Genomic DNA, 20,376 nt, shown 5'->3' with positions numbered 1-20,376 from the left:
CTCATGTTGCTGCAATTTGTCGCACTAAATGTAGTCATGTGATAAATGAAACTGATAAATTTGATACATGACTGTATCATACTGGCAAGAGCAATGTGTGACTTACTGATTCATCTGCCAAAGATGCATCTTATCAGCATTTTGGCACCTGGTGGGTGATATTTTGCAACACTGTGAGCCAGTAAATCATCTTCTTGGAGCTGAACTAGGCTGTAACTTTGTGTCTTGATGTGCGACGGTGGTGTGTCGTCATATTTCTGCATTTTCTGATAAACCTTACTCATGTAAGGGTAGTCGTATCGAACACATATCCCCTCTGTTATATCCAGGCGCGGTGGACGATCAAAGGCAGCTGCTGCTAAAGACGACTCTGAGGAAGAAGATGAAGAAGAGGAGGAGGAACAGGAGGACGAGCCAACACCGAAGGTACTCAAAGTGTCACATGAAATCCATTTGTTGGATTTCTGGGTTTTAGAGTAATTTAAGAAGTGTGGAGCGATTCATGAGCTCAGTTTTCACCCTACTTTAATTTTTCTTTCTCTCCTCCAGGGTCGCAAGAAAGCAGCAGGGCGAAGAAGATGAGCTAAAAAAAAAAAAAAACAAAACAAACGATGGAGGACAAAAGAAAACGGCAGCGTCTACTCTAACGTCATGGAGGAGTGACGTAAGAAAGAAAAAAAAATGGACACTGAACTTTTTAAACTTTTCATACGCCGACGCTCCTACTGTTACACAAATTCACACACTTGCATATACCACACGCACACTACATCAGTACATCTGTATCATCAGCTGTGGGTTGTTGCATTGTGTTGCATTGTGATGATGTTCGCCACATTAAGTAGAAATAATTTTAACAGAAAAACAAACAAACAAACAAAAAAAAAAAAAAGCTCATTCTTGTAAATAGTCTCTTATGTCCGTTTCATGTTCTGTTGTTGTGTTTGATGCTGACTGGGGGGATGCTGTAAAGCCTTTACCCGCTGATATTATTAAAAGTGCTCCCATAAAGCAATATTGCTTATCAATCCTCCCTCTGTGTCCCAATTTTAAAAACTGAAAGAGATTAACCATTATCTTTTTTTTTTTTTTTTTTTTTTTTTTTGTGACGTTAATTGTGTCATTTTACTTAAAAAAAAAAAAAAAGGAAAAAAAGAAAACATACATTTTTGTTTACAGCTCTGTATATTAATACCTTTTTTACCATGTATTGAAAAATTTAAAAAAAAAAAAAAAAAAAACGTCAGAAACTGTCCAAATGTAGAGTTGCCTCTGGAAAAGATTGTAGTGTGCGTCTGATTTTTAGGTTTGTACTTGCTGGTAGACAGAAGTCATGAGCAGCTGTGGTTGTAATGTTCGTCACTGCTAACTTGGCTCCACATCCACCCAGTCAGATCCTCCGTTGTATCAATATAATTCTCTATAAAACCTGACACGGTTGATTTCTCTTTATTTCACATTAAGGTCTTGGTTGAAGGGGTTTGCTTGTCAACGTAATCGAGCTACGATGCCTTCAGGTGTAACGGGACATCAGGAATTTTGAATCACAAAATCAGCTCGAAGCATTTTATTTATTTATTTAAGTATTGAGGTAACTCTTCCCTGCATATAGTGCCTTTATTAACTTTGTTCACAGGTGAAAAGACATCGAGCCCTGCCATACGACTGAAAAAAAAAATGCAGTGAAAATGCTCTAAAGGTCCAAATAGTCGTATGTTTCCAATCAAAAAGTTCTGAATTGTTCTGTTTAAAGCACCACATGGCAGAGAGAACTTGGCAGCTGTAACTGTCGGAGTCGAAAGGTAACCTGACACACCAGATGGTTCATTACACAGAAACCACGTGAGAGGTCGTCCTTGGAAACTGTTTGGAAAAGGGCAAGTGCTTTCAAAAAATACTTGGCGGGTGATTGGATGAACCATCTGTCATCACCGTCTTACCTTGCGAGGCAGCTGGATTCGCAAGATCACGCAAGAATCCTCATAAGATGCTGATTGTTCCGAACCGCCGGCGGTTCAGACACAAGCGCGTAACTTGAAGTCTGATGAGATGGATTCTCTGGTGATGTTGTGATCTTGCAAATCCAGCTGCATCGCAAGGTAACTCAAAAGGTTTTGTTTTTTCCTAAAAATTGCTTAATTGATGACACCATTTTCTGTGACAGATGAGTGTTGTCAGGAAGGAGAGAGTCTGTGAGATGACCGGAAAGTGTTTGAGGTATTGATGCCAGATCGTTTTGGAGCTGATCATCATGAAAAGTACAAATTATCGGTCGCTTATTCACCAGCGTGTACAAAAACACAGCTAGTGAATGCTGAAGAACAATTTCATTTGATGCAGATATTATTTGTTGTCAGGCCAAACACAGAAAAAAGAAAAATGGACACGACACCTTCTGAATGTTTTGGAGCTTAGCAGCCTACCAGAAGGAATGAATCCATGCTTATAAGGTGTAGCGTCACATAACACAACACACACTTCATGTTTGATGTGGATAGAAACTGACAAACTAAGATGTTTTACCCAACTTCAAGTTTGGTTTTGATCAGCATGTCAGACAGTCTCCCTCTTTTTCCACATCTCCAAGTTCAGAATTATCCGTCCTGTATTTGAACAGGCAATTATCTCATTATTTGACTTGTGTAAAGTGTTGACTTAAACCACACAGACAGTCCAGTCACAAACAGTTTGTGCTTTAGGGGCTGCTAAGCATCACTGGATGGTTTTCTTCCTGTGTTCTATATGGAGACTGGCAGCACTCTGCATTGTTTATGCATGTACACTTGAGATCTGAACTTTCCAGTGCAGCTCAGCCTGATGGAAAAAAACGCCCACACACACACACACATCACACTCTGCCGCTGGTTATGATCCATGACTGGCCATAATCACATGCTGCTCAGCTGCCAGGTGAGTCTGTTTCCCTGTTTCCGATAAACCACCTGCCTGTCGAGGCAAACTCAATGAATGACACCATCCTTCACCTCTGTCAACCAGAAGCAGCCAACAACAAACATGCACATTTTAATGACACATTTGATTGTACAATAATGATTTTAATAGCTTAGTTCTCCCTCATATCATTGAACATGTGTCATGAGTCTCAGTTTCAGGGAGAGAAGTTAAAACTTTGAACTGCCAATTGCTTGATTCTGGGAGAAACTTTTTTTTATAGAAAAAGGCATTGGCAGCTAAAAGGTATAAATAACCAAATTAAGAAGTCTAGGAAATACAAAACCTGTGCAGGAAAGGATCACCGACAAAATATAAACCTGTCATGAGACCAGCAGTGATTTAATAAGTAACCAACGTGCTGAATCTAAATAAAAAACTCAAAAGTCAGATTTAATTGCCCCAAAAGTTAAATTCACAACCAAACTGTGTGTGAAGGTGTCACCTCTGCCCTCAAGAAAACTCTTCTTTTTATCCATTATTAAACATACATGATGAAAAAGATCTTACATATCTTGCCATACTATTCATTTATTATATGTGTATATGCATTTTAGGGCTGCAACTAACAATGATTTTCATTATTGATTAATCGATTAGTTGTTTGGTCTTTAAAATATCAGAAAATGGTGAAAAACGTTCACTGTTTCCCAAAGCCCAAGGTGACGTCCTCAAAGATATTCAGTTTACTGTCATAAAAGACTAAAGAAACCAGAAAATATTCACATTTTGGAAGCTGGAATCAAAGAAGTTACATGTTTTCCTCTTAGAAAATGACTCAAAACAATGATTTGAATATCAAAATAGTTGGTGATTGATTTAATAGTTGGCAGCTAATCAGTTTATTGACTAATCTTTGCATCTCTGGTTTATAATTATCATGCATTTGGCAAAATACCTGCACCTGCTGCCAGTATTTCTCCTTTTCTGTATTAGTTACAACTTTTGTAAACAAATAATCATTTGTTTATTCTAAAACTTATAAGTGTTCAATACTACAGACTTCAAATCTCTACTAGACCAGAAATATCCTATTTTGACCTGAGGTGCAAGCTGTCAACTTATTCCAACACACACACACACAGTCCAACAGGCTCACACCTCCTCACATATTTATGCAGGTGCTATATGGACAAAGATGGCCGGCAGTAAGAGGCCTGAGTTTCCAAGCAACCGTGCTGAAAGCAGGAAGATAAGGAAGTAATGTGACCGTGGTGCAGCAGGGTACACTGACTCTGCTGTTTGCATATCTTCTCCTCACCCCCACCTCACCCCTCTCTCTCTCTCTCTCCCCCCCATCATCTTTTGCCTGCACGCTCCTGACTTGAACTTGATGCAGTGAGAAATGCAGATTAGGTTTCTTTTAGGGTTTTTTTTTTATCTTTATGTGACATTTACATGTAGTTATGAGGTGATCTGCCAGCAGAGGATGTATGATAATGGTGCCGTAACTGAGATCATATTAGGGGCTTTTTGCACCTGGGTCACACTTCTGTCCTCTGAATGATTTGTTTTCAAAGTCAAGTCAAACTGAGGCCTCATCTGAGCAGACCCCAAAATAAGAAATGAATATAAGCACCCTTCATTGATCTTTGAGTTACTACTGAGACTAACGTGCCCCTGCTTTGCAAAAGATTGATCATTTGGGGCTCTTAACATCGTGCTGTGCCTGTAGACCTTCGTGCGTCAGGTGCTTTGGCTAATAATTGATAGATTTAGAGAGGTGGCGTGTAGTGGGTTCACAGCTGGCTGGCTGCGCTCCACAAGCCGCTGTTTAGTCACTGAAAAGCCTCCCAGCATGGTTAAGTGAAGATCGGAGTCAAAAACTGGACACCTGAGGCCAGTACTGACAGGCACCATGAGTGGTTTGTTCGCCCTTTTGACTTTTCTCGCCTTCACCTGCGGGGCCGCAAAACCCAACGCTGGTTTGAAAACGTGGGGACGCTTCAGTAAGCTGCCTTATCCAGGTGACGAGGCTTTCCTCTACGATACCTTCCCCAATAACTTCATTTGGGCGGTGGGCACGGCTGCGTACCAGGTGGAGGGCGCGTTTGAGAAGGATGGCAAGGGGCTCTCCATTTGGGACACTTTTACGCGCGGTGGGAACCGGATGGCCACGGGAGACGTGGGCAGCGACAGCTACCACAACATCCACGCCGACATCCGAGCCATCAGGCAGCTCGGGGTCAGCCACTACAGGTTCTCCCTCTCCTGGTCGAGGATATTTCCCAACGGCACCCGCGGGAGTTACAACGAAATCGGCACCAACTACTACCGGACGCTCATCAAGCGGCTGAAGGAGATCCGTGTGCAGCCGGTGGTGACGCTCTACCACTGGGACCTGCCGGATCATCTCCAGCAGAGCCTCGGCGGCTGGAGCAACCCGGAGCTTGTGGGGATTTTCAAGGACTACGCCGATTTCTGTTTCCAGACTTTCGGGGATGATGTGAAGTATTGGATCACTATTGATAACCCGTTTGTGGTGGCGCGCCACGGGTATGGAACAGGAGTGGTCGCTCCTGGGATAAAGAACGACCCTGATCTCCCATTTCGGGTTGGACACAATCTCCTCAAGGTCAGAAAAGTTAGATTTTTTTTTTTTTAATTATTATTTTTTCTTTTTCCTTGTCATATCAGGAATGTTTGCAGCTTTAATTTAATGTATGAAAGTGATCATAATTTCCTGCCTTATCAGAGAGAGAAATCTTTAAATACTAACCCCTTTAGCCTGTCGCCAGATATCTTAGTCTATTTATTTGTCATCTTTCTGTCTCTTGTGTTCTAGTGTCTCTAGTGTTTTTATTGTTTTACATTCTGTGGCAGAAGAAGTTTTAGTCATTTACTTGAGTGAATGTAGAAACATCACAGTGTTTAAGGCCTGCAAAAACAATATTTACGAAAAGCATTGTGCAGAATGGCCCTTTACAGGGTGTTAAATTATTATTGCACATTTGGATGATTGTGACTGATCCATTAAGGTATAAGCAGCATTTTATTGTCACAGCAGGTGGAGAAAACAGTTTTATTAATAGTTGGATAGTTTAATCTACAACTATGCATCATATTTTACAAGATTATTGCATGTTTTGGATAAAAAAAAATTGATGAAAAGTAACTTTATCTGTCAAGTAAATGTAATGAGGGTAAAAAGCAAAATATTAATAAATGGTGTGAAAGTGAAAAAGAAGCATAAAATGGAAATTTTCAAATAAAAGTACCTGTACTAAATACTGTAGTATGCTTGAGTACAGTAAACATACTTAGTTACCAGTTAATTCTACACTATATTATTGTTTTTATTTATTATTTCACCTTTATAATTTCTTATTGACCCACTAATCTTCTAATGTTTTTCAATCTTTTCATTTGAATCTCTATTTTCTTATTTCAGTGTGAGGAAGTCTTCCTGTTTTACCGTCTTATTGGTCTTATTAGTTCATCAGTCCCCTGTAAAGCTCTTTGAACTGTGTTAACTTGTATGAAAGGTGCTTTACAAATAAAGTTTGACTGATTTATTTCCTTCATTTGGTCCTTCTCACCTCTTACCTTCTCTTACTGCCACCTCTCTCTCTCTCCTCCAGGCTCATGCAGCTGCATGGCATCTCTACAACCGCCAATACCGAACACGGCAGCGGGGCAAGCTGTCCATGGCGCTGGCCTCTCACTGGATCAAGCCCAGTCGTACCCGCCTGGAAAGCCTGCGGGAATGCCAGTGCTCCCTGGACCATGTCCTGGGCTGGTTTGCCCGGCCGCTGTTCACAGACGGAGACTACCCCCCCTGCATGAAGGCGAGGCTGGGCTCACGGCTGCCCTCCTTCACCCAGGAGGAGAGGGAGCAGGTGAGGGGAACAGCGGACTTCTTCGCCCTCTCGCACGGAGCGGCCCTGAGCTTCCAGCTCATCAATGACAGCCTGAAGTTTGGACAGCAGGAGGATCTGGACCTGAGGATGCTGCTCTACTGGGTCAACGCTGAGTACGACAAGCCACCCATCTTTGTGGTGCAGAGTGGGTGGTAGGTTTACATGTTGATTTGTCTCCAAGTGTTTGATGTTCTCGTGTGTTCTCCTGTGGTCCTGGTGTTTGCTGTGTTGTGGATCATGTCTCTTTTTGACTGCTACTTGACACAGGTACGTCCTCGGCAACACCAAGACAGAAGACCCAAAACACATGTACTACCTCAAGAGGTTCATCGCAGAGGCACTTAAATGTGAGTGATAAACGTAAACATGAACCGTTTCACATGAAGTTGGAGTAAAAGTAAAGTGAGGAAAAGTAAGTTGACGTCCTCACATTGAGCTTGAATCCGTCTGTGTTTGACTTACAGCAATCGTCATAGATGGAGTGAACGTGATTGGATACACCGCCTGGTCCCTGATAGATGGCTTTGAGTGGCACAGAGAGTACGGGATACGACGGGGACTTTACTATGTTGACTTCAACACTCCTGACATGAAAAGGGAGCCAAAGACATCTGCCACCTTTTACAGGTGTTTACATGTCGTAATGTCATCAGTGGTGTTCGTGACAACGAAGGCGAAACGCAGAAAAACTAACTCACAATAGCTTAGTTCTTCTATTTGTCCACCACAGGTAAATCATTGCAAGCTTCAGTTTAAGAAGCTGACGGTTGACTCAGTTGAAAAGTATGAAAAGGGGGGAAATCTGCTCCCTTCATTCACCTGAAGTGTTAAGTTAGATATTAACTTTATCCAGCTCAAATTGCCCAGTAATTGCCACATTTTAACAAAAAGTAAACAAACCCAACCACTAGATTATAGATAACAGTCCCAATACTGACAGCAAATGTTTAATCATGTTTTAAATACAGATGTGATGACCAAGATATTGTGCTAACTTGCTTAAATTGTTCTGTACATTATAAATAACATGAAACTATCAGAACTCTTTACATGTATGAACATTATATGCCACTAGTTTCTAAATTTGGAAAGTATGGTGTGATACAACCGCAGTTATGGTTTCAATTTAGTCTTTTTGACACATGTTGTGTTGCCTTACAATTACAGAGATAGTTTCACTTTCAGCACAGCTCCTCTTGAAGTGATGATTATCGCTTTTTCCTAAAGAAATGTCATCCAGAGGAATGGTTTCCCTGAGCAGCCGGAGAACAGACCAGCACAAGGAGTCTTCCCGTGTGATTTTGCTTGGGGGGTGTCTGCCAACTCCATACAGGTAGGGAGGGTGGAGAGTGTGTGTACTGTATTTGCAGAGGGATGGGGGGAGTTGTGGAGGGTCAAATGTGCTAAAGTGCGGAGGTTGGATAATAATAAACGAGGATACTTCCTTAGAAATAGATAACATTAACTATGTATTAACTTTGGTTTGGAGATTCAGTAAAAGTGTACCTAATATTTGGTGAACATTCTGTTTTACTTTAATTCTACTCATTAATTTAGGACTTTAAGTCATATTTATTACTATTTCCTTCTCTGATTTTGTGTCGCGAGAGAGATAAATGAAAAATAAATGAGAGTCTCCTTGTCTGAGTTACATTATGTGCCGTATATTATTTTTCATGGTGAAAGTCCAGTTCAGGAACAGCCACGACGATGCATTCTCTCTTAATCATAAACCACATAACCTCACACGGTCTGACTGCTGAGCTAAACAGCACAGGGACTGACTGTTTTTATCAAATTTACCCAATTGGCCTTTATTTGCATCTGTGTGTATCAGGTAAACACGGCGTTGTAGGGGAGGCAAGTGCATGTTTACACTGGTTTCTCTTCATGTCGTAGGTGGAGACCACGCCCAGCCAGTTTGCAGACCCCAGTGTTTATTTGTGGAACATCTCCAACAACGGAGAGCTGATGAGGCTGGAAGGCTTCAGTGCGCCACCTTTACGCCGAACCGCACACTGTGCTGATTACGCCACCATCCGGCAACAGGTGGGTCTGTCTACCAGTCTGACATTTCACTTTTGAGTAGTTTAAGTACAAATTAATCCCGGTTCAGCCTGAAATACAAGTACAGTTAAAGTGCATAGGTGGGAAAAAGCACCTATCAAACACATTTGACAGTGTTCATCAGTTCAAGGGTATCCCGAATGCAAAAAAAAAGACAAAGAAGAACAAAAAACAATAAAGCTGCTAATTTATATATATATATATATATATATATATGTGTTAGCTGCTAGCAGCTAATAAATATACCGTCATTTAAGCATTTTTGTCACTTGGTGTACATATTTGTGAAATGGTGAAGGTCTGAAACGCTGCAAGAACATGAGAAGACTTGCTGGTATAAAACATCTTGGTAGTAATTGGTACATATTTGTACTTTTGGAAGTATAAATGATAGTTCAAAAACTTATTTGCAAGAACGTGTCTATAATTGCCCCAGTGACAAGCTTCTGTACTAAAAAGGTACAATTTTTAATAGGATTGTATGTGTATGTGTGTATGTATTTTTATCCTCTCCTTCCTTTCTCTAGGTGGATGAAATCCGGCAGGTGGGTGTAAACCACTTCCACTTCTCTTTGAACTGGTCGGCTCTGGTGCCGTCAGGCGACGTCGCTCATCCCAACACCACCCTGCTGGGCTACTACCGCTGCTTCACCCGTCAGCTGCTGCAGGCCAATGTCACGCCCGTGGTCACTCTCTGGCACCACACTCGCCAGCGCAGCAGCCTGCCGGCCCCGCTGGATACCGCCAACAAGTGGCTGAACAGGTCTGATACAGTGACCAGTACATATTATACATGAACAATGAGACGCTTTATGACCCTTAGAACGTGGAAATCTCCTCAACACCCAGAACCAACAAACCATCCCGATGATGAACGGTTATGAAAATTTATGATAATTCACAGATTGCTCTGACGTTAAAGTAAATATACAGTGATGTTGCGGGGAACATGCTGTCCCTGTTGCCACCAACACGAAGCCATCTTTTATCACTTACTGCCACGGTGTAAGCTGCCATCTGCAATTTCCTTTCCCTGTGATAAAGAGATAACACTAAGCCTGGTAATCACAATATTTGAAATCTCATTGAGAATCAAATCATATGATGTAATGGCATTTTCAGCTTTATTGGCACAACATGTAGTGTTGTTAGGATGGAAATCTGCTAGGCCATAATGACATTCCAGATAAGTGATCATGTAATTATAAGTGTTATAATATATTGTATGTTTGTTATATATTGAGATGAAAAATTATAAAAAAGAATGTGATATCTGTAGAAATAAAATTTACTCATTTGACTTGTCTCTCAGTGAGACTCCAGACGCCTTCGCAGCCTACGCCAGACTCTGTTACAGAGAACTCGGTGCCCACGTGAAGATCTGGATCACCCTGAATGAGCCTAATGATGAGATGGTGAGCTACCAGGAGGGCCATCAGATGCTGCGAGCGCACGCTCTGGCCTGGCACGCATACAACGACGAGTTTAGACACACGCAGGGCGGAAAGGTCAGTCCCACTGTTGTGTTGAGTCTGTAGATTCTCATTTAAAGTTTATAGATTCATATGTGCCTGTAAATGTTACACCAAAAGTTGTAATCTGCAAGATTCTCATTTTTTTAAAATTTAGAAATATTTGTTGCATTAAGCAGTCTTTGCTGTTTGCATTTGCCAGCACATGAACATCTTTTTATTGGATTTTCTGCTCTACTAAGGAAATTTGTGTGTAGGATTTCTTTTTTGTCTCCCATGTTGGGTCTTGCTACTTCTGCTACTTCTGTTTATTCCGAATTGGTGATTCTTTCTGGTGTAATTGAAATAAAATGCACCAAAGTTCACCATGAGCTAGCTTTGACAATGTGTTTTTTTTACAGTAAATACAGTAAATGTAAAGGCTTTCATAAATTACGTTCAGGTTGAATCAATTCAGTGAATAGGAGAATGAAAACACTACAGATGATCATCTGTGCTGCCATGTTTTGCGTTTTGTGTCAGGTGTCTCTGGCTCTGCACATGGACTGGGTAGAGCCGGCTTTTTCATTCAGCCGTGAAGATGTGGAACCGGCTAAAAGGGTTTTGGACTTCCGTGTTGGCTGGTTTGCCGAACCGATCTTTGGCAGCGGGGACTATCCTCTGGGAATGAGGAGCTGGCTGCGTCAGCTCAACTCTCTTGAGTACAACTTCATTCATACTCCAGACTTCTTACACAGTCTCTTTGTTAGCTACAGAATAAACATTGCTGTTTACAGGCACAGTAAAGAAACATTTTCAGATCATTTAGCCAGTGTAATTTGAGGTGTTGATGTATTTCTGGTTGTAACAAGATTAAAGGGTTTCGAAATAAATTGGGATTAATCAAAGGTGTAATATTGTGAAAATTCTGAGAGATGAAGCACTTTTTACATTCATTATGCCCACATGATGAATCGTAGCACAGCCAGCAGGTCAAAGTTTTCACTAATCCAGTAAAATATCTCAACATCAACCAGATGAATTGGCACCATTTTTTTTAAACGATGAAAGAAATTGATTGATAGATTAAAGGATGAAGAGATTAAAAAGTATGGAGCAGTTTTCTCTCTCTCACCTGCATTGTCATGCAACAATAAGATAACTTTATCTTATTTAGTATAACTTATTGATTATCTAAGTCTTGATTTGTGAAATAAATAGAAATCAGAACCTCCATGGAGGTAGAAAATCAGTTTAAAAGCTCATGGAATACTTTGGCATTAATATTAAGTTAACACAATTTATACTCAATGTGTTAAACCCAAAACTATCTACCAACTTGGACTTCTTAAATACCACTGATACATCATACCATCTCCTGTATTAAATGCCATTTTTTCTGTGTGTTTTTCCGCAGCCTGCCAGTGTTCAATGAGAAGGACAGCGGGTTAGTTAAGGGGACATATGACTTCTTTGCCATCAGCCACTTCAGCACCAAGCTGGTGACTCATGCCAAGGAAGACTCGTAAGATAAAATCATCTCCTTCTCTTGTTCTTTAAAGATCATTTTTGCTTTTATTTAGATAGTGACAACAGCACCCTTCACAGTAATCATGAATTGAACGCTTCCTCCAGGAAATCACAATCTTGCAATCACAATAATTAATGCAAATTCAATCAATCTCCGCAATATTTGCGAGGGCTTGCAATTTTGCAAAATTCTTGCAATTTCTCTGCATTAAAGGTGCTACTAGGAAGATTTTGACATCAATATATCATTGTTAATTTAATGTCCATACCTTGCAATGAGAATGGAAGACAAGTCCATCAATATTCTCTATCTTGTATTGATATTATGTGCAACCAGGTCGGATTCACAGGAGTTCTGCTGAAGGTATTACGACACAAAGTAGCCTTTCCAAACAAAACTCGCTTCATCAACAAAAATAAATTCTTATTTACAGTTAGCAAAATTCTTCAGCCTCTCCTCTCATTATCAAAACAAACTGCATGCTGGTTGGCCGGAAAAAACAGCAAAAAAGGAAGTGATGGGGTTTATGGGAAATGTGGTTTTATCATGAGAATTAGACTACCAATCGTCGCACTTCCCTGTGTCAGTCTAATCAAAACAACCAATGTGACATGTCAACGCATCGCGCATTCAGGTGAAATCACACAATGAAGAAAGCGAACTTCTTTCATTTACCAACAAAAATAACTGCAAAATACCATGCAAAACAATTTCCAAATGTTTTACATGAAAGTGGAAGCAAACTATTTTGCACAAAAAAACCCCGCAATTTCTTCCTCGACTTGCAATTTTTTGCCAATTCCTGCAATTTTACCACAAGAAAATCACATAAAACTTGCAAATTGCATTGCAATTTTTGAGAAAAACCATTACAAGCATATTTGATCACAACAATCACAAAAAATCTTGGAGGGATTGGCATTACAACCCATGAGGAGAATGTGGGTTTTTTTTTTTTCTTTTTAATGATACTCAGCTACTGTATCATCTCCATGTCTGCAGGTACACCTACACAGCAATGCTGGAAGTCCAACACATGATAGACACTACATGGATTATGTCGCCCAGGCCTGTTGTGCCCTGGGGCCTGAGAAAAGCCCTCAACTGGGTAAGACTGTTTATTTGATGGCTGGTTGTGATGCAGACTCAAGTCATCATGTTTGTTCATGTAGTCTTGTTCTACTCCGATGTGTTACTTACTTACTGAATCACAACTCAAATAAATTTTTGTTTCAGTGTGATAAACTAACATTTCCATCATGCTGTGTAAGGTGAAGGAGCACTACTGTGATGTGCCGGTCTATGTGATGGCCAACGGGGTCCAGGAAGACCCAGCCCGCTTCAAAGACAGCCTAAGAGTCTACTACCTGTACAACTACATCAATGAGGCACTGAAGGGTCAGACTGTTTGGATATTATTGGACTGATTTAATGCACTTGAGCCAAATATTGTCATCACCGCACTGTGATTAATCCTTCAGAGTGGTAGAAGTTTTTCCCCCTTACTGGTCAACAACTTTCATCATATTGCCTCTGTAGAGCTTAATTATTAGACAGGTATTTAGGTCACTGACCTCTGAATAGTCAGCTGCCTCAGAAGCACCCACACACGCAAATATAAACAGAGATACACACTTTACACTGAATCGCTGAGTCAAGGTTACTGTTGCTCCAGTTACCTGTCCTTGTAAAGTTTATGAGGTAACACTCAGTGGAGACCTTGACTTGCAGTTTCAGACTATTAGGTTCACATAGTTTTGTATAATGTTGTAGTGTGTGCTGGCTTCACTAACTGGCAACCACCCACAGAAAACAGTTTGCATGTATTTGTGTCTAAAATACAAAAACAACAACAACACATGAAGCATTTGCTTATTCTGCTTTATGAGATCTTTGACTTGTTCCAGCTAAATATTATTTATCAGGCAACATTTTTGTGTATTTATGGTGAGAGGAAAATAAATACATAAAAATAAATTCTGACAAATACCTTGTAGTTACAATGTAGTCAAACTAACATCAATAATAATTATGAGCCATTTTCCATAAATTATAACTAGAAAAATTGTTTATGAGAAACATATTTTAATAGTGTCCAAATGGGTTTAAAATAAGCAAAAATTCAAAAGTACATGGTATGAGAGTGGTACTTGTAATTAGCATACAGAAGTTACTTTCCACAGCTGTATACTATTACTACTTTTCCAATCTACAAACTTTCTGTTCTTTTTTTTACAGCTATCACCCACCCAACCAATGAAAATTAATCCTAACAGCTCACATGTTCCTCTGTCCCACCTCAGCGTACACTCTGGACGGCGTAAACCTGAAGGGCTACTTTGCTTACGCCCTGAGCGACCAAAGGGACCCCGGGTTTGGCTTCTACGGACACGTCCATGAAGAGGTCATCGTCAAGGCCTCTCTCTCCAACTATCACAACATCATCGAGCACAACGGCTTCCCCATTCAAGGAGCTGCACCTCAGCAGTGTCCCAGGCTGCCTCAGCCCTGCTCAGGCTGCCACGTTCTGGTCAAGAGGCCTGTGGTGGGCTTCCTGACTCTGGTGGGCTCAGGGGTACTGATCACCCTGGGCCTCATCATCTACTACACAGCCAAGAGACACAAGGAGTGTTACTGATGATTGTGACTGTAGGAACTTTTTCTTCTCAAAAAATTAGGAAAAAGTGTAGAGTTCTGTCTTGATGTCAATCTTAAATTTTAGTTCTTTTGAACTTTTTGTTAAATGAAGTCTGAATTAGGAAAATGGACCAATCATCCTCACATTTTATTTGTTATTTAATGTCATGTAAAGTTGATGTAAATATGTTACAAAACCTGCTAGCCACCTTTTACAGTTTATAAACCCAAAATTGTCACAATATTCTTGATATTTTTAGATAATTTTCCAAACTTACACGCTTCTCTGTTTTTAGAATATTGCATAGTGACTAGATGGAGTATCAATTTTATAAATGACTAAGAGTCCAAACTTAACCCTCCTTCCACTAAGGCTCAGATGTGGAGAAGATAAAACAAGAAAAAGGACTATGAAGCAAGTATCTGAAACCACAATCACAAAGGAAGCTCCACAGACTATTTAATTTAAGTTTTGGCTTATGTGACTGTATTAAGTGAGATATGACAGTTGCCTGGTTAGTTTTGCAATCAATGAGGCAGCAAATTGTCCAATTCCACATATATTAAATTTCAGATACAGAGCCATCAGTGTCATAAACATTCAGCATAATGATGGGAAAGACTGGATACTCATGACAACTTATGAAAAACACAAAAAACTCAGAGGAACTGCGTTCAAATCCTACAATCAGCTGCAGATGGGATGTAATACAGTAGCATTAAAAATGATTTATTTGACTCTATAGACAAAAGTTGCACATGACCAGTTTCAGAGGATGTTGAAGATCACAGAGCTACCTTATCAAAACTGCTTGTTTGAGAGTTGATGCTGTTTAGAAAGTCAAGGGTCGACCATTTTTCATTTTTTGCTGAGACCCCTTGCACTCCACTATGCTGCTAAGGTTTTCCCCATAGAAGTCAATGGAGAAGTTACCTAAAAGAAATCATTTTACATACCTGTTTATGGGTGGACAGAACACCTCAAAAGACTTTTTAACATATTTGTTGAATAATGTGACTCTTATTTTGACTAGCTTGTACAGTTTTGTGACTGTAATGAGTATTTGGTTATTTGTGCTTAGTGCTCAGCTTAATAAATTTGCTTCAACAAGCAGGTTAAAAAAAAATATTGGCTGAGAACCTTTTTTGCATGTTGTCTCCAGTCTGACGAAAACAAAAAAAGCTTCTGGTCCAGTCATCATTATCAAAAAAAATAGTAGAACCCGTTCCTGTGTAGAATTAGCATTATTGTACTTGGAGCCTTAGTGCAACATCAGACAGCACTGTAAGGCAGTGTCATGTTCTCGTCATGCTCATTACGATTGCAGGAGTGATGCTCCATCAGGTTGAGGTGACAGGTCTCCCAATGTAACATCAAGTATTAAATTGCAATTATTCAGTATTTTGTCCGTTCATGGTAATACAATCCATGTTATGTCAGATATCCACAGAGGAACAGCTCACTTTGTAAACAAGAACTTTATTGTAATGTTATGATGTACATTTTTACAAACGATTACCTGCTACCGCCACTATCAAAAATGCTATTTTAGTATTTAATATTTTACACCACTGGAGCAACAATTCAAGGTTTACACATTTTATAATAGTGCCAAGTTGGTGAGGTCAAATGTGTCATTATCACCATGATGCCTTAAAAAATACAGATGTAATTCTGATTCTTTAAGTCACTGATACAGTTGTTCGGGCGAAAAGGCGACATATCAGTAAACCAATAAGGGCGATTGAACCTTGTTGGGGAAAAGTATCTGTATTTGAGTCCATTCAGAGTCAAAACATCATGGCATCCAGACCATCTTCCATGAACTTCTTGTAGATGGCCATGAACTTGGCTGTGAAGGCCTCTAGGTGGTAGATAGCTTTGTTGCCCAGCTGCAGTCTGTGTTCGTAGTAAGCTGCCATGTGGGCCACCTCTGTCTTCAGCTGGCCATCGCAGTTACTCAGCAACTCTGTGACCAGACCCTGTTGGACGATTGAATGAGGATATTCAGCAATTATAAAAATGATAACTCATTACCTTAGATATTACTAAAATAACCCTTTCAACACTTTGATAGGAGATGAGGTGTAGTGATCAGTACCTTCATGATGATGTCAGGAGGGATGCAGTGAGTCAGCAGCTCGTACAGCCGGGCTCGGACCTCCAACAACCTGGAACAGAAAAAGATGGCGATTCAGCATTAAAATATCCCCACAAGTCTGATTTACTCCTCTCTCTCTCTCTCAGCCGGGCCTACCTCTGAGGGCTCTGCTGGCTGACGATGGCGTTCGCTGTTTCTCTGAGGTAAACCTCCCAGTCCGTCTCTGGGACGTCTTGGTCCACTGAGAATGGATACCTGGGGAAGGTTAACACAGGCTAAATACGCAGATACTTTTCAAAGATGATATTCCACACTAAAGAAGAATGATAATAAGGTTTGTGCACACTTACTGCTGCACTCTGCAGGCCTCACACATCAAAAGGGCTTTGCGAAGGTTGCGGCCAGACTTCTCGCTGATCTGCTTGGCCAGCTCGGGTGGGAGGAGCAGACCCTCCTTCTTACAGACTGATGTTAGAACGTTACAGACCTGGAAAACAGGAAAAACACATTTCAGGCACTCAATTATGTCATTTTCAGATATTTACTAAAGGATAAACTAAACCACCTCATCTGTTTTACCTCTTCTGTGCTGGGCAGAGGAACTCGGATGGCCAGACAACGACTCCGAATCGGCCCGATGACTTTGGAGGTGGAGTTAGAGTAGAGGATGAGACGGCAGGTGGCCATGTACTTTTCCATTGTTCGACGCAAAGCATGCTGGGCGTCCTTCGTGAGCCTGTCCACCTCTGTGAGCAACACCACTAAGAGCAAATGTTCCAATTATTACAGAGGGTTGCATCAAGGAGAGCTAATTCATAAGGAAATAATGATCCTCTGTTGATTGATTTTTTATTGTTTTTAAATGGATGATTAAATAAGCATACATTTATTTATCCTGTTAGGACAGTTGCTCTAAAACATGGACCAGCCTTTACAGGTTGAACTGGCACAAAGCAATGTGTGTGTTTTTACCTTTAAACTCTCTCTGGGTGCTTGACTGAATCTGCTGAGACTGAGCCACGGTTTTAATCAGCTCTTGAATCACCACACGGTCCTGGTTTCCTGCATCACTGTACAAGACAGAACAAAATACTTAAGTCACATAATATATGATTTTTATGCCTTACCTCAACCATAAAGACCTTTTGATAAGTAGCTACAGCTGTCAAATAAGGGTAATAGAGTCAAAAGTACTTTCATTCTTTCTGAAATATAGTGAAGTAGAAAAGTACAAGTATATCCAAACTATACTGCAGTAAATGTACTTTACCTTGCGTTCACTTCCAAGTGATAGTTGCTGGCTATTGTGTTGATTTCGATTTTCTTCTTTGAAGGAGCCTGGAGACAAAAAATACAAAAGAGTGATGTAACTAAGCCTAAATGTGTGTGTAAGTGTGTGTTTGGAACTGTGTTGGTTGACCGATTCACTGTCGGTAACAACAGTCCACAGTGCAACATGTGGATGTTTTTCATTAAGTCTTGCTTAAGTTGTCACAGCACACAGTCTCTGACGCTACAGAAATGTGCTGCTTCTCAGAGTGATGAGTTTGTTCTGTTTTAAGGGCACGTCAATATTCCTTTAGACATGGTTTTAGACAGTAGTAAACTAAGATTGAGGAGAAACTGCAGGTGTGTAGTATTTCCATATTGGCCCTCTCACCACGATGGTCTGGTGCTCAATGCGAAGCTTCTCCACCCCAGCTCCATACAGCTCCCTCAGCAGGCACATGATGCGGGTCTTCTTCCCCGCACCCGATGGACCGTACACCAACAAGTGTGGGAAGTCGCCACATTGAACCTGAAACACACAAACATTCACAAAGAGGTTTTGGTTGATAGTTAAAACCTCACTGGACTACACGGTTTCATGACTCGACCACCACTGAGAGTTTTGGAGTAAAGTGTTGCTTGATAAAAATAAATAGTCACTCTATATTCACAAAATCTCCTGGTGTAATAAATGCTTTCAATTATGTGTCATTAGGTATTTGCTCGGCTTCAGATTCGACAGGGCACATTATGAGATGATTCTAGTAATTAGGGCTGCAACTGATGATTATTATCATTATTAATCAATCTGCCACTTATTTTCCAGAGTAGTTGATTAATTGATTGTTGTTTTTTCGTGTAGAAACGTCAAAAAAAGTGAAATACGCCTATTTCAGTAGTCCCAATTGACATCTTCAAATGTGTTGTTTTGGGCGACCAACAGCCTCAAAATATAAAGATATTCAGTTTACTATCATAAAAAGAAACGCAACAGATCCCCACATTTGATATGTTATTAACAGAGAATTGTTGGCATTTTTGCTGGAGAAATGACTGAAATGTTGAATCGATTATCAAAATAGTAATCATGTCAGCTACACAAGCAATCATGACACTCAAGACCAGTATTTGCTGGTTTGGAGTGGGACAACACTTGCAATCTGAGTTGAGGATTTTGATTTTAGAAACAGCAGCTTGACAATAAATGAGCAACACAAGGTACAAAGTCCATTAAACCTGATAATATCCGCTGAGGAAGACCAAGAAACGTGGCTGAAAGCTTTGGAGACACCAAGTAAAGAGCACCTTGTGTTGTGAGTATGTTTTATCTAGCATTTGATGGACATTTTTCACAATTGTTTGGCAATGTATAGATCGAATGATGAATCGAGGATGAAAACAATCGTTAGTTGCAGCTTTATTGTGAGTCACGTTAATGACGTTAACTTACTCCCAAACAAGTGATATGATGAACAGTCAGTGCTTTGACTATTAAACTAGCTTCAAATGACATTTACACGCAATTAAATGAATAAAGTTATCAAAGACTGACCAGCACTGGAAATCATTTCTCTTGGTAACACAAGCTAAACTAGCTAACTGTTGCTGCTGTTAGCCTGAATAAACAGCGAGCATGAAGAAGTTTCTCTTACCAGATTTTTCAGCTGAACTGCTTGTTCTTTATGATAGTCTAGTTTCCCGAGGGAAGTCGGTCGATATTTGTCCACCCACAAACTCATTGCGTTATGAGTTTAGAGACTGTTATTGTTCGTGTTGACAGCAGACAACCTGCAGCTAGCTGCTGATCTCCCGCGAAATATCATTCACACAACCCGCGCTGCTGTTTCCTTTTCAGCTACGGCGAGTCAACGGGGTCAAAAATGCTGCAGGAAAAAAAAAAACTTTATAAGAGCTGGACAATAATGGAGAAAAGGTGCTTTCCATCGGTAAGTGGCAACATAAACAGCAGCCCTGTGACTGATAACAACAGACTGTTCGTGAATGCATTTTAACAGAGTGTTATATCATAATGTAGGCTACTAGTTTTATATAACACTTTTAGTAGCATTATTCTGCTGTGCAGTAATGTTGAAGGGACACACAGTAGCTGGATACCGTGGAGCTATCAGCTTCATATTGATAGATAGAAAGATAGATAGATAGATAGATAGATAGATAGATAGATAGATAGATAGATAGATAGAGCCAACACATACAAGAGGAAAAAAAAACATAAAACAAAGACAAGCAGCACCGGACACATGGATGACTAATGTGTTTGACCAAAAACAAGGCAATAAAAACTCCACAGAGCAAACAAAGAGTAAAAAAAGACCTAACAGCCTAACAGGCAGCAGTAATAAATAATCATAAAGCACTTAACGTCACTGAAAAGCTTCACTGCAGCAAGTACAAAGGACCTCAATTGTTCTGTTCAACATCTTAATTATTGAATTTGTCTCCTCCAGCAGTCCACAAAGGATGACCTATAGAGTTAATCTTGCACG

General features: G+C 40.3%; 3 protein-coding genes across 3 annotated transcripts in view; 2 read left to right on the top strand and 1 right to left on the bottom strand.

Moving 5' to 3' along the window:
- Positions 1-1,433, top strand: part of pds5b (PDS5 cohesin associated factor B) — a 38,452-nt gene extending 37,019 nt beyond the window's left edge. The window contains exons 34-35 of the mRNA XM_067608267.1: positions 330-426; positions 550-1,433. Coding sequence (XP_067464368.1) covers positions 330-426; positions 550-582 — 130 coding nt within the window. The 3' untranslated portion in view covers positions 583-1,433. The remainder of the gene's footprint in view (positions 1-329; positions 427-549) is intronic.
- A 3,255-nt stretch (positions 1,434-4,688) lies between these two features.
- Positions 4,689-14,903, top strand: kl (klotho). Its single transcript, XM_067608258.1, has 13 exons — positions 4,689-5,527; positions 6,534-6,964; positions 7,080-7,159; positions 7,277-7,439; positions 8,040-8,145; positions 8,712-8,861; positions 9,407-9,642; positions 10,192-10,387; positions 10,874-11,052; positions 11,748-11,855; positions 12,864-12,969; positions 13,133-13,259; positions 14,165-14,903. The coding sequence occupies exons 1-13, from the start codon at positions 4,811-4,813 to the stop codon at positions 14,497-14,499; spliced, it is 2,934 nt and encodes a 977-aa protein (XP_067464359.1). The 5' UTR covers positions 4,689-4,810; the 3' UTR covers positions 14,500-14,903.
- A 1,055-nt stretch (positions 14,904-15,958) lies between these two features.
- rfc3 (replication factor C (activator 1) 3) lies at positions 15,959-19,724 on the bottom strand. Its single transcript, XM_067608261.1, has 9 exons — positions 19,522-19,724; positions 18,261-18,398; positions 17,871-17,938; positions 17,573-17,670; positions 17,180-17,361; positions 16,951-17,087; positions 16,757-16,855; positions 16,601-16,670; positions 15,959-16,481 (listed from the first exon to the last, which is right to left on the bottom strand). The coding sequence occupies exons 1-9, from the start codon at positions 19,606-19,608 to the stop codon at positions 16,290-16,292; spliced, it is 1,071 nt and encodes a 356-aa protein (XP_067464362.1). The 5' UTR covers positions 19,609-19,724; the 3' UTR covers positions 15,959-16,289.
- Positions 19,725-20,376: the final 652 nt, after the last annotated feature.

The sequence above is a fragment of the Thunnus thynnus genome, chromosome 13 (assembly GCF_963924715.1).
Source record: "Thunnus thynnus chromosome 13, fThuThy2.1, whole genome shotgun sequence".
Taxonomy (NCBI): Eukaryota; Metazoa; Chordata; class Actinopteri; order Scombriformes; family Scombridae; genus Thunnus; species Thunnus thynnus.
This window is presented reverse-complemented; position numbering and strand designations above follow the sequence as displayed.

Bases quoted from the DNA above. Each gene is read 5' to 3' on its own strand.
- kl (XM_067608258.1), top strand. From the start codon at position 4,811: ATGAGTGGTTTGTTCGCCCTTTTGACTTTTCTCGCCTTCACCTGCGGG. The intron at 8,146-8,711 runs GTAGGGAGGGTG...TTCATGTCGTAG, and splicing joins TGTCTGCCAACTCCATACAG to GTGGAGACCACGCCCAGCCA. The intron at 13,260-14,164 runs GTCAGACTGTTT...GTCCCACCTCAG, and splicing joins CATCAATGAGGCACTGAAGG to CGTACACTCTGGACGGCGTA.
- rfc3 (XM_067608261.1), bottom strand. From the start codon at position 19,608: ATGAGTTTGTGGGTGGACAAATATCGACCGACTTCCCTCGGGAAACTA. The intron at 16,856-16,950 runs GTAAGTGTGCAC...AACCTTCCCCAG, and splicing joins GAGGCCTGCAGAGTGCAGCA to GTATCCATTCTCAGTGGACC. The intron at 16,671-16,756 runs GTAGGCCCGGCT...TTTCTGTTCCAG, and splicing joins AGCCAGCAGAGCCCTCAGAG to GTTGTTGGAGGTCCGAGCCC.